A 13,346-nucleotide genomic window follows, 5' to 3' on the forward strand; every position below is an offset into this window, starting at 1 on the left:
GTTTCGCTGTGCCCGTGTGCCCACAGAGGACAGGGAGCCATTGCTGTGGGGTCTCCCGTGGGTCCCCGAGGGCTGGCCCTGTACATGGGAACGCCGGAGCATCACAGCTGTCCCATCTGACGGTCCCTTTTCCTCTTCTGCAGCTCTTCCCACGAAGAGACCCCCGGCTCCCACCCGCTCTACGGCCACGGAGAGTGCAAGTGGCCCGGCTGCGAAACCCTCTGTGAGGACTTGGGACAGTTTGTCAAGTAAGTGCTCCCCTTTTTGGGGGAGGTTTTCCCAGAGAAGGGGAGAGCCCGTGCTCTCAGGCTGGGACAGCATGGGGCTGGCAGAGGGGGAGACCCTGGAAATAGGTCCAGACACCCCAAAGTCTGTCTGCCCAGAGCCAAGGGGGCCCGATGCAAAAGGAAAAAAACACACCAGGGATTACTGCTAGAGAAGAAGAGACCCAATGCAGCGGGCAGGAGCGGGCAGGCGCAGGCAGCAGGCAAGGGGAGTTTGCAGCTCCCCTCCTGGGGGGCGAGAGGAGAGGAGGAAGCAGATGGCGGCGCGGCAGCCCGCTGACACCGCTTGTGGGCTCCGGCGCTGACTGATTAACTCTGCTGTCGAAGAGCCCTCTGCTAGCGTCAGGGTCAAACAAATTGTTTTCACGCTTCGTCAGAGGTTTACTTAATTAGTTCATTTGCAATTAGATCTCTTTGTAGCCGGGATTTTTAGCAAAGACATCAGAAGGAACTGACGGGTTTGCTTGCTCCTTCCCCCCCGCCTCTCCGGCTGTCTGCTCGGCGCAGCAGCCGAGATGCACCGGCGCTTGCTTCGCTGTCCATCAGCGAGATTTTGGGTTTTTACAAACTGATCCCGTCCGCTGCCACGCACTTGGGGCTGGCTCCAGTGGGAGCATCCCGCAGACCGCGCTGGCCTCCTCGTTCCCAGGGAAGGAGCTGGGCAGAGGCCTTGCACAGGAGGATGAGGAGGTGCGAAGGCAGTCTGGGAAGGCTGGGGCAGCATTGCCTGGTGGCCACTGAATGAATGAGTCAGGCTCCTGCATCCTCCTTCCTCTGCCTGTGACTCAGGGGGTGAACCTAGATAAGACATCTCCTCCCACCCCTCCGGGCATGTGTACATGGCATGGGGCAGATAAGCAAGTTCTGGTTTGGAAGCTGGAGCTGGGGTTGACAGGGGACAGCCGGAGCTGGGTCACGGTGCTGGGAGAGCCTTGCTGCGCTGGCCGGGGCTGTAGGGTCCCTGCACCCTGCGTCGCATCTGCCTGAACCCCCCAAGCACACGTAGTGTTGCAGGAGCAAGCTTCCCGAGGGGCAGCCTCCCCAACAGCACTAGTGAAGTGTTTCTGTCCCCTCTCTGCCAATGTGAGCGAGTGTCGGGGTGTGGGACAGACAGATGGAAAACTTCCAGCTCCCAAAGGCTGAGCCCAGCTGTAGCATGGACTTTGTTTTGGGTCCGGGCACCGGCTTCAAGCCTCCTCTGAGCATCACCTCCATGGAGTAGCTCAGAAAGCCTCAGCGTTAGGGTGGAAAGGGGCAGTGCATCTTTAGAGCAGTGGTTTATAAAAGCCTGTGAGGGTCGGTGGGAGACCTCTTCGTTCCCGCTCAGCACAGCCAAGGCTCTCGACAGCTTTTTCCCTGGAGAAACAGCTGTGCCCTCAATCTGCCATGAGGGGAGAGGAGCAGGCAGCTTGGTCCAGCTGAAGCCCTGCAGAGCAGGGCTGAGACACCAGCAGGGTTTGCTCACATACAGGCTTGGCAGCTGGTCCCAGTTACCTAACTTGTTTTTACAAGTTGGGGCTGGAAGTCTCTTGCAAACAGCTGGGTGAGATTCCGCCGTCTTCTGCATCCGGACCGAGGGTAGATACTCCTGAGGCACCTTCTCCTGGGATGTCTCAGCAGAAGTATCTCAGTCTTGGTCCTGGAGAGCATTGGCCCATGGCCCTGGGACACCTGTGTGTTTTCCAGCATCAGATGCCACCTTTTGGGGTGTTTCTGGGGTGGCCCTGGTACAGTTTGCCCTGCATCCCCCCTCCGACCTGTCCCACTCCTCTGGTGAGGACCCCCCCGGGGTTTGCACCCACCCCAGCGAAGACGTGGCCCGGCCACGCGGCATCTTCAGGGCTGAGTGCGTCCCCAGGCTGCCGCTTTGCTGGGTCCAGGGGCGAGGACCCCCACAAGGTGATGCCGGGATGTCCGTGGCTCTGCAGCAAGTGATGTCCCCATCACTGGCTGCTTGCCTCTGCCGGGAGCCCTTCCCCTCCCCGAGAAGGAGGGAGGGCAGCAAGGACCAAAGGTCCTTGTGCTTTATAAACATAAAATGCCTTATAAACATAAGGCACAAAAGCAGTAGGATGAGGAGCATCCTGGAAATGTCACCTTCCGCCTCGGGGATTTCCTTAGAGGGTGTAAGTAAACCTCCATAATGCCACCTTTGTCCTGGAAACCTGCTCCTCAGGTCCTCCTGGACACCTCCTGCCAGCAGCTTTCTCAAGGACTTTCCATCAACCAGTGACTGCTCCGGAACACCGCGGGGCTGCCATGGGCAGGGCTGGTTGTCCACGGCTGCCCTCCAGCCCAGGGTCGGGGAGGAGGCACAGCCCAGTTTGCTTGCCCTCCTTCATGCCTCAGTTTCCCTTCTGCTCATCACGCTTTGGGCAGCAGTGCCGGAGCATCCCCGGCATGGGCAGTGCCTCACGGGCATCCCCAGGCATTGCTGCGGTACAGGGGGTTTCAGGTTGGGGCTGATCCCAGGTGTGGCCCCAGCAGAGGGGCTGCATTTTGGGCACGTCCAGGCATAAACCCCGGTGTTCTCCTCCCCAGACACCTCAATACAGAACATGCACTTGATGACCGAAGCACGGCCCAGTGTCGAGTCCAGATGCAAGTGGTACAGCAGCTGGAAATACAGGTGGGTGCTGCCTCAGCCTCAAAGGACATGGGTTTAAAAAGCCGTCTTCTTTCCACTTCTGCGTGTTGTGTCTTGGCTGCTCTCTGCAGGAGGGGGTTAGCAAGGTCGGGGACCGTAGTGAGATAACCAGCCGCCCCAGGGACTCATTTTAAGCATCCTTCCCAAATGGGAGTGCTGGCCCTGGACCGCATCCTGGTGGAGATCAAGACCTGGGGAACCCTCAAACTGGTTCCCCATCCGATACCAGCATCCCTGCACAATGATGATGGGGCTGGAGGAAGGGACAAGCCATCCCTCCTGCCCAAAGTGTCCCTGTGGGTCCAAGGAGATGCCACAGACCTGGAAGGCATGTGCTGCCTGGTGGGGTGCATGCCCACAGGCGGGACGTGAGCTGTGCCCCAGCCGTCGTGCCCAGGCGTGCCGCCGCAGAGAGAGCCACGGGGCTGCTGGGCTCTTTGGAAATCAGGCCACTTATTTCAGTGGCTGAGGATGGTCTTTGGAGGCCAACTTCAGGGTGCTATTTTTGGAAAGCTAGTTCTTGAAATAGTGCCTTTCCCAGTGTCTCCGACTCCCCGATGTGTTGTGCATAATTCGGTTAATAGAGAAGGGAGTGGGGAAAATAGGAGGAAATGGAGGGTTTTCATCTTGGGACTTGAAAGCAGTTGAGGAGGGAAGCGGGATGGGGCAGGGGTCTCTGTCAGAGGGTTGCTCACCGAGACCCCAGTGGCATGACGGTGCCCGGCTGTTCAGGCAGGGGCTGGCAGGAGCTCAAAGCGGTTCGTGCCCATCGCTGTGCGTGGCCGTGGGTATCATCGCAGGGGACGCCAGCCCCGGGGGGCAGCGGGCCACACTGTGCGGCAGCTTTGGGAGACCCTCTGCCTGGAGTTACTGTAATGGGGGCTCTGGGGTGGGGGGGACACAGCAAAACCTTCCCGGGTGGGGAGGCTGCCAAGCCGCCTGGGCGAAGCCATGCGATCACATCCTGCTCCCCAGCCCTCGCTAAAGCGAGAGGTTGAAAGCAATTACTGGGGCTTAAAGAGGGGAGGGAAAGGAAGGGGAAAAAAAAGCTGAAGGGCTGCGTGTGCAGAGAGGAGAACCTGCCACCGGAGCTACCAATTATAAAGTTTTCAGCGCGGAGCTCCCGCTGTGCCGGTGGAGAGCGTCTGCATCACGAGGGGAGACCTGTCAGCTCTAATGAGCACCACGACAGCGCAAAAGCATCCGAGCTGCTCCAAACTTGCAGCAAACTCTGCTCCGGCTCCTGCCTTTAACTCCTTCCTCGCCCGACTCCCAGCTCCGGCGCTTGCCCGGGGAGGGGGCTTGGCTAGCGGGGAGCCGGCAGCATGCGGGGATGTGGCCGAGCCCCAAGCTTGAGGGGTCGTGGTGGAAAGGGAAGGTGACGGGAAGAGAGCGGGTGTCAGATCCCATCGCCTCCACCGGGTTCAAAATCCCTCCTGGTGCCACAGTGAATATTTCACCCTTCTCCGCACTCTGGGGAGTAAACAGGCGGGAGTGCACAATTAAAGCGATGTTGCACATGCGGGCGGATGGATGGACGGACAGAGGGACGGGTAGATGGACAGGGAGCTGCTGGTGAGCGGGAGACAGCAGAGGCTGGAGGAGGGCGAAGGGGATGGGGACGGCAGGCGCCGGGGTGTGGGGACAAGAGCACCCAGGAGGGAGAGCGAGGGCTGCGGTGTGTGGCCAGGATGGAGCCGTGCTGGTGGATGGCAGCCTGAAGGCATGGGAAGTGACTCCGTTTCACCATAGATTTTTCATCTGACTGCACACACGGAGCCGGAGCAGCGGCAGCCCCTGTGCCCCCCACGATGGGTGCCGCAGCCCCCCGCAGAGCCACAGCCTTGATGGGGCTCTTGGGAGGGCTCAGCATCAGGGAGGAGGTGGCTCCTGCGGGGATGCTGGAGGATGCTCCCTGCCCAGAACCAGGGCTGGGGGCTTGGTGGGCACCTCCTCCGGGCCCAGGGCACCTCCGCGGTGACTGCCGGCACTGCCTGACCGTCTCCCTTCTGCTTCTTGCCTCCCACAGCTGGCAAAGGAGAGCGAGCGTCTCCAAGCAATGATGGCCCATCTTCACATGAGACCTTCAGAGCCAAAGCCTTTCAGCCAACCTGTAAGCGTGCGTCCCCCTCCTGCCCTTGTGAGTCCCTGCGGCCGCCCCCTCTCCTCCCCTTTCCCCTTGCTGCCATCCCCTCCTTGCCCTGCGCATGGGCACCGCAGCCCAGCTGGACAGGCTCCCCGGGATGGGCATGCCCTGACTCTGCTCCGGCACATGTAGCCTGGTCCCTTGTGCGGTGGAAGGCATCAGGTGGGAGTGAAACGCAGCCTGTGTCAGCGTGTTGTGCTGCTCCACCAGCTCGGACATGTAGTGGATGCATCCCGTCCTGTGGTTGCATCCCGTTCTGTGGGTGCATCCTCTCCCACCGTTGCATCCCCATCCCATGGTTGCGTCCTATCCTGCAGTTGCATCCCATCCCATGGTCGCATCCCATCCCTGCCAAGCCCAGCAAGTCTCCCCCCCCGCGAGCCCTTCGCCGCCCGCTTTGCGGCATGAGCCGGCTCAGCCCTGCCGAGCTGCCGGTGTGCCGGGGGGCTCTCCCAGTCCCTGCCTTCCCCACACCGGTGCCCAACCGCCCGTCCTCCCTTCCTCCTGTCCGTGCAGCTGAACCTGGTCTCCAGTGCCACCCTCTCCAAGAGCACTTCTGACACGTTCCCCGACGGCTTACCTCATCCCCCCACCTCCGCCACGGCGCCCATCACCCCCCTGCGGCAGGGCCCCTCTGTCATCAGCTCTTCCACTTTACACAACGTGGGGCCCATCCGCAGGAGAAACTCGGAGAAGTTCTGCACCCCAATATCTTCAGGTGAGTTCCAGGATGGGGCTCAGCACCCTCCATCCTGCCGTCCCTGGGTCCCAAAGTGGGTCCCTTCACCCCCCGCCCCCCTATTTCTTGTCTACCCTCCAGAACTTGCACAGAATCACGAGTTTTACAAAAACGCAGACGTCCGGCCGCCCTTCACGTACGCCTCGCTCATCCGGCAGGTGAGTGGCTCCCTGTGCCCGCGGGGTTCAGCTCTGCACCCTGAGACCTGCTTGCTGGGCATCTCAGGCAAAGCCACGCTCTCCCCCACTTTCTCAGTCCTGGGGGGGCTCCCGTGCCTGCTGAACCCCCATTTCTGCATCTCGTGCCTCGCCACGGGATGGACGTTGAACCTCACCAGGGCGTCACGAGTGATGCTCTTGTCCCCTCTCTGGTTTCCCAGGCCATCCTGGAGACCCCCGACAGGCAGCTAACGTTGAACGAAATCTATAACTGGTTCACGCGGATGTTTGCCTATTTCCGGAGGAACACGGCCACCTGGAAGGTGAGAGCAGTCCTGCTCAGCGCCACGGGGCTCACCCCATCCCACCCGGGGCTCACCCAATCCCACCTGCTGCGGGAGATGCTCCAACTTATATGGGCATCTATGGTAAATGACCAGTTCATTGCACAGCTCTGAGATGGTGCAGGAAATGATTTTGTGGATAAATCCCACATTTTTCCACGCAAAACGCATTCCCGGTCTCTGGGGACGCATCATCCGTGCAGTAGGATACGGCAGAGGGCCACGGTGTAGAAACCTGGGGCTTTCTGCGGAGCCTTGGTGCCGGGAGAAGGGCAGAGAAAAGAGCAAGACACTTGAAATAGCAAATAAGGTTAATGATAACCCGGGGGCGGGTGGCACGCTGCGAACGCGAGGTGCCGCAGCCGGGCTGCGAGATGCGGCGGCCAGGTCTTGATGGTGGCCGGGGAAGCGGGTTGTGGTCCGTGGGGATGGAGGGAGAGCGGTGGTGGCTGGGGAGACCGTCAGCGAGTGGGAGCACCTGTGGCTCTGCTGCGAGACCCCGAGTGGGTGTCCGTGCCCGTCGGGTCCCCCCACCCGGTGCATGGTGGTGTATGGGCAGGTATTGAAAGTTTTTGGCACCGAGGAGCCGTTTGTCACTGGCCTGGGCTGATGGGCGTGAATTTTGGGGCAGCACGCAGGTGCCAAGGCTGCTCCCCCCTTGGTTATTTAGAAATCGAGGACTGAGAAAACACATCTCAGAGGAGCAGGGTGGTTGTGAGAAGGAGCAGTTATTGCCCCAACCAGGGAAGATTTATTTATTGTTTCTTGCTGCATGTATTTACGGAGACACAGCTTCCTCCTGCTCAGGGCAGCAAGAAGTAAAGTGGCAGAAGGAAGCTAACAAAAAACAACAAAAAAATTAGAATAAGCGAGGTGCAAGCAAGATAGTGCATTTTTGAAAGGGTTAAGGAGGAATCGGTTATTCTGGAGCCCAGGGCCCCCGTGTGTTGCTGCTGCAGATCAGAGCTGAGTGCAGCAGGGGTTTGCTTCTCCGCAGCAAACTTTGGGTGAATAACGGGCGTTTCGGCTCCAAAGCGCTATGGGTGGCCCTTGGCTTTGGCACAACCCATCCCGAGCATCCCCGCACGCCGAGCGGGAGGATGGCAGCGGGAAGGAGAAGGGCAGGAGCGGTCAGAGGTGCCCGGGCTGGTTTTTGGTGCTGGCCGTGGCACTGCATCAGTCTGGAGTCCCCCTCACGGCACGCGTGCAGCACTGCAAGCACGGCATGGGGAGCAGCGCTGGCTGCCACCGCTGCACCCCGGCCGGGCCCGTGGGGACACCCCCGGGTTTGGGGCGAGGGTGGGAAGCGATGGGGAACTTTGGGGCAGAGAGCCCGGTGCGGCCGTCGCTGGTCGCAGGATGGTGTCTCGCCGTGGGGCAGAGCAGGGGCTGTCCGGGGCAGCACTTTACCTGCTCCGTGCCTCGGTTTCCCCATCTGTGGAAGGAGATAATGGCAGGTGAAAACGCCTTATTCCTGCCCTCTTACTAGCTGAAAGGAGTAAATGTTTGGGGGTTTTTTCGTTGTGGCTCCCCTGTATCCCGTGCTACCCAAGGGCAGAGTTGATGTCTCAGAGGGGCATCCCCCAGCCCTTCTGGTTCCCTTTTGGCTGCTCTTTATTTTTTCCTGTTCTACCACCAAAAGGGATGACAGGGGATTAAAAAGAGCTGGGGGGGAAATAATTCCCTTCACAACTTTCAGCATCCAAGGCCAGGCTTCTTTTGAAGGAGGGGGATACGCAGGAAAAAATAATGTATTTCCGCTCTTCAGAAAACCACCGTTTCTGCTGCGGCTTCTCCCTCATCTCCTGCCATAGCTGCCCCCCGGGATGGGGCAGGGGTGCCAGGGGCCAAGGTGGGTACCCCATCCCCACGGCAGGGCAGAGCCGCAGTGCGGCGTGGGGGCCCACGGGGAGACCCCCCAGCACGGCATGGGGAGCGGGGCCGGGGCCATAAAGCAAACATCATTAGAAAAGGCAAAGATGAGAAGCAAACAGAGCAACCAAGTCCGGCACTGAACAAATACTCTGTCGAAATACAAAAGCCACATTAGGATGAGGCAGGGGACCCACCCCTGACACTAGGTGGGAGGATTCCCACGTCGGGGGGGGTCTCGCCTGGCACCTCCTCCGTATCCTGGGACCAGCACCCTGCGCGACACACAGCACCGGGGGTATCCCAGGCTCCGGTGATGCTGAATCGCATCCTGCCCGGTGCCAGGATTTATTTTATCTCCACTTTTGCCTTTGCAAACACATACCCGCCGGTGCCTCAAAGCAGGGGGGGTGTCACCGGGGCGGGGGGAAAGGGGGGACGTGGGCACTGCTGGGCTGGGGCTGCATCTCCACGTGCAGGAAAGGTTTCGGCTTTGCCCCGCTTCTTGCCTTTAATCAGGGCTTTGTTTGGACGAGGAGTCCCCTGCGCTCACAGGAAAGAGGAAGGGGAATGCGGGGCAGGATCCGGCCCTGGCGAGGGGAGGAATTCCTGTGTTTGCTCGCCAGGGAATGGGGGTTCAAGGGCAGCGGCAGGACCCAGCCCCGGCCGGACTTCAGACCCCCAGGCACGGGCAGGGAGTGGGATATTTGCGGAGATGCTGTGAGAACAGAGCAGGGGTCGGGGGCTCATCCTGCTCCCTTGCTGGTCCGGGAGCACAGCGATGCCTGGGGTCCTTCTTAGATTTCCAGCTCCCCGGGATGTCTGTCTGCGCGGTGCTGAGCGCAGCCGGACCCTCCTCTTTGGGTGATGCCAGCAATGGGGTTTGAGGACGAGGGATGCTTCTGCCCCCAGGGCAGGGCATGTCCCAAATGGAATATATCCCTTTGGGTGAGAGCGGCAATGGTACCGGGCTGGGACCCGGGGACCCGGCTCTACACCACACCGAGCATCGCCCGAGGAGCTGGGCTGGCTGCCAACCAGCGGGTTCCTGGTGTGACCCAGGGGTTCCCAGTTCCCCCCCCAAAAATCACATCAAACAGCACCGACTGTGCCCAAATCTCCTTCCCCAGCTACCAGCTCCTGGGAGCTTGCAAAGTTTTCCCTTCGGGATGGCTCTGCCCAACAGCGAGAGGAGCAGGACCCTGCCCGTCCCCGCTGCCTGCCACCGCGTGAGCCGGCTCTCGCCGGGGCCATCGCGGCAGCGCCGGGAACGATGGCATAGCCGGGGACGCTGGGGTGGGCAGCGGGCACGGGGCAGCTGCCGGAGGATGGATGGATGGAGGGAGGGAGGGATGGACGGAGGGATGGAGGACGAGGGAAGGAGCCCAGCTTTGTTTGGTTTTGTCCTTAAATTAAAAAGCAAAAGGGGGGACAGTGCAATTTGATGAGTTTCTGGGAACTCTTAACACTTTCCAGCGCGGGGGGGTTCAGTCCTTGTGTCTCCTTTTGCCTTGTTGTGTTGGCCAGCTCCTTTGTTTATACAGCCCCCGTTCGACCTTTTAAATTGCTGTTAATGTTTTAGCGTAACGAATTAGTCTCTCATCACGAATCAGGACTCGAAATAAAAAAAAAAAAATATAAAAAAAAAACCCTCCGAGGCCAACTTCCTGAAATTGGGGTCATTCTCATTTGCAAGGCAGAGAATCTGAGAACCTTAATGCAAGGAAATTTATTCAAAGGCAGAGCCCCGGCGTGATTAGGCCCTTTGTAATTATAGCTCGGAGAGATTCCACTCCAGCCTCCTGCCTCCCTCATGGATTAGCAAGTGAGTCGGAAAAATACACAGGATTTAATTAGAGGCAAATTAAAATTGGTAATGAAATAGGGGCAGTAGCAAATGGCAGGGAGTTGGAAGGGGAAAAGGGAGCTGGTATCTCTCGGGGCTGTGCTGTCTGCCTACGTGTGTGTCTCTTTATTTTACATTTAGAAATGTAAAGATGGTCGATGTAAAGAAGAAAGGGAGGGAAAGGACCAAAACGGGGGGCGGGGGGGGGGAGAAAAAGAAAGGAAAAGATTAGCCAGCTTTGCCGAGCATCGCCGAGTGAGCTGCAGCGGAGAGGGTGGCTCTGCTCCCAGCTCCTTGCTGGTGTGACTTGTCCCTTGTCCCATGCTGTCCCCATCTTCCTCGGCATCTGGCCGAGGTCCACGAAAGGGGGGTCATGTCCCACGAGTGGCTTGGGGGCTCAACTCCTAAACCCTCTCGGTGCTGATGGGGTGAGCGAGCACTTGCAGCATCCCCGGGTGGCTTTGCAGAGCATTTGGCCGTAGACACGCCGAGTGTGGCCGGGACAGCCCAGAGCCATGGGGACCCACAGGGGCTGGGCGAGGAGGAGGATCGGGAGGAAGAGGAGGGGTCCGGGTGGCGGGGCGAGGGCCGTGCCGCTGAGCTCTCCTGCCCGCTCTGCCCGCAGAACGCCGTCCGCCACAACCTGAGCCTGCACAAGTGCTTTGTGCGCGTGGAGAACGTCAAGGGAGCTGTCTGGACCGTCGACGAGCACGAGTACCAAAAGCGAAGGCCACCAAAGATGACAGGGTGGGTCCTCCTGTCCCGCGGGACGCAGCCTGGGAGCCGCGCTCGCGCCCACCTCTGCTCCCAGACCCCCCGTCCCCGGGCCGGGAGCGCTCAGCCGTGCATCGTCCTGCTTTCTCTCTTTCTGCAGGAGTCCGACTTTAGTCAAAAACATGATTTCAGGACTCGGTTACGGAGCACTTAATGCAAGTTACCAGGTAAGGATCCAGTCCCGTCGCTGGCAGGGATGCGGGGGCACTAAACCTGCGTCGCTCTGTGGTCCCGTTTTCCCTCGTGGCCACATTTCCCCGCCTGCACGGTTCCCGGTCTCGCGTCCTCCGTGCCTCGAGCCGCCGCCGCTTTCTGTTGCAGGCTGCGCTGGCAGAGAGCAGCTTCCCGCTGCTGAACAGCCCCACCATGATCAACACCAGCTCCGCCAGCGGCATGCTGCACGTGGGCCACGACGACGTGAGCAGCACCGTGGAGCAGGTCAACAGCAACGGCAGCAACAGCCCGCGCCTGTCCCCGCAGCAGTACAGGTCAGCCTGGCCGGGGGCGAGGGGGAGAGGGACGGTGCTGGTGGGTGTTACTGGGCTGTTGGAGGGTTTGGAGCTAAAGGACGGTGGCACATCGGGCAGCGGGAGCTGCTTGTTGCCTCCCGTGGCTCCTGTCCCCTAGGTGAGACGGGGAGGGTTGGACCGAGAGCTTCGTGGGGTTGCGGTCAGGGGGATCGGCTCCCCGAGGCTGAAGGCTTCCCTCCCTGCAGCCATCCAGTGCACGTGAAGGAGGAACCAGCTGAGGCAGAGGACGACAGCAGACCTGTCTCACTGATGGCCACCACCAACCAGAATGTGACGATTCCCGACGACAGGGACCTGGAGGAGGAGCTGCCGGTGGAAGACTTGTCCTAAGGACCCCTTCCTCCTCCCCACCGAGGGGCAAACCCTTCCCACCCTCCCGGCCGGAGACCAAGCGACGGCTCCCACCTCCCCAAGGTGACCTTCGGCGTTAACCTGTTTCTCAAAGGCACTTCCACAAAGCAAAAGGGTTTCCTTGGTGCAACAACCTGTTGCTGACGGCGCGTCCCTCACGCTCCCCACTGCCCCGCGCTGCAGCCCCGGTGACTGACCGACCCCTGCCGCGGGGGACATCCCGCGACACGAGAAGCAAAAACCCAAGAGCTGGACTTTTTCTCCCCTCCTCCCTTGGTTAGTGACTGGTGAACGAGGATGGTAGGTTCTTTCTGTCCGAAATGGTCCCTCCTTCCTTCCCCGTGCACGGTGGGCACAGGGAAGGCACCTCTGTCCCCTCTTCCCCTGCGGTGCTCTGCCGTCCGGCGATGCTCGAGCCTCCGCCAACGACCGCCCCGGGGAGGGAAGGCGATGGCAGGAACCCGCTGTCGTCTCTCCGTCCCCCAGTGGGTTTTGCACTAGGAGGGACCGTGGACCTCGCCCACGTGCTGCCTCCACCCAGCTTCGGGGGAAGAAACAGCAGGAACGGGGGCGAGTCCTCTGCCATGGTTTGGATGTCGGGCTTGCACCGTTATCTCGCGGCTGGGGAAGGACGAGGACCGGCGCGTCGGTGGGACTGTGTCCCCTTTGCCTCGTCACCTCCGGCAGGCTGCTAAACTGCCCGGCGAGCAGAGCAGCCGGCCCCGGGTTGGCCGCCCTCCCCGAGCCCCCCCCCAGCCCCTGCTGGTGGGGGGGCTGGTGGCACCCATCAGTGATGACCACCACCAGCGCCGGGCAGCGAGGACACAGCTCCCTGCTTCCTTCTCAACGTCGGCGGCAGCGGCTGACACCCTCCCAGCCCGCGCAGGGATGGCCACTGGCCCGACTTCGACTTCAGGGAAAGGTTCCCGCTCCCCTGCGCGCCCGGTTCCTTCTCCGAAGCCGGGACGGGGTCTCCGAGGACGGGTAATGGCGCGGGGAAGGCAGCATCCACCACCGCCGAGCCTTCTCCTGGGGGGGCACCCGCAGAGGAGCTGGCGTGGGCAGAGCCCGGCAGTGAGCCGCTGCTCGGCCATCCCGCTGGTAGCAAAGCCGACCCTGGTGAAACCCCGTGGCGGCTGAACCTGGCCGTGGCCAGCGAGCTGAGCCTGCTGCCGCTGGGGCTCCCGCTTTCATCTTTTCTTTTAATTATCCTTTTGTGTGCGTGTGCGTCCAGATGGGAAGATACCAAAAGATTTCTAGAGACAGAAGGTCCGTAGTTCAGGTGAACAGATGGTATTAATGCCAAAAAAAAAAAAAAAAAAAAAGAAATATTAATAATAACGAGAACAACACAACCAAACACCCCTCTTCTCCCTGCTCTTTCTTTCGGTGGTGGTGATGTGGGTACCCAGCGCCAGGCTCCTCCCGGCAGGCAGCCATGGCTTGCCAGGTGCCCCGTGCTGGCCTCGGGGACCAGCACCTTCCTCGGGGACCAGCACCTTCCCCAGCACGGCTGGGCTGGCACTGGCCGTCCTGGCACGCAGCGGGGTCTTGGGAGACTTGCTGTGATGGATGTGGAGCTGCTCTCGTTTTTTGAGCCCAGCTCCGGGCTCTCCCGCAACAACCCCGAGCGCCGCTCCGTCCCTCCCTGTCCC

General features: G+C 60.6%; 1 protein-coding gene across 6 annotated transcripts in view; it reads left to right on the top strand.

The window, feature by feature from the left end:
* FOXP4 (forkhead box P4) overlaps positions 1 to 13,032 on the top strand; it is a 63,087-nt gene extending 50,055 nt beyond the window's left edge. For all 6 annotated transcript variants that reach the window (XM_052815416.1, XM_052815415.1, XM_052815418.1 and 3 more), the window contains 10 exons: positions 144 to 248; positions 2,826 to 2,913; positions 4,961 to 5,044; positions 5,594 to 5,795; positions 5,898 to 5,974; positions 6,196 to 6,297; positions 10,662 to 10,783; positions 10,911 to 10,977; positions 11,132 to 11,298; positions 11,526 to 13,032. In XM_052815416.1, coding sequence (XP_052671376.1) covers positions 144 to 248; positions 2,826 to 2,913; positions 4,961 to 5,044; positions 5,594 to 5,795; positions 5,898 to 5,974; positions 6,196 to 6,297; positions 10,662 to 10,783; positions 10,911 to 10,977; positions 11,132 to 11,298; positions 11,526 to 11,670 — 1,159 coding nt within the window. In that variant the 3' untranslated portion in view covers positions 11,671 to 13,032. The remainder of the gene's footprint in view (positions 1 to 143; positions 249 to 2,825; positions 2,914 to 4,960; positions 5,045 to 5,593; positions 5,796 to 5,897; positions 5,975 to 6,195; positions 6,298 to 10,661; positions 10,784 to 10,910; positions 10,978 to 11,131; positions 11,299 to 11,525) is intronic.
* The last annotated feature ends 314 nt before the right edge of the window (positions 13,033 to 13,346 follow it).

The sequence above is a fragment of the Harpia harpyja genome, chromosome 19 (genome assembly GCF_026419915.1).
Source record: "Harpia harpyja isolate bHarHar1 chromosome 19, bHarHar1 primary haplotype, whole genome shotgun sequence".
Taxonomy (NCBI): Eukaryota; Metazoa; Chordata; class Aves; order Accipitriformes; family Accipitridae; genus Harpia; species Harpia harpyja.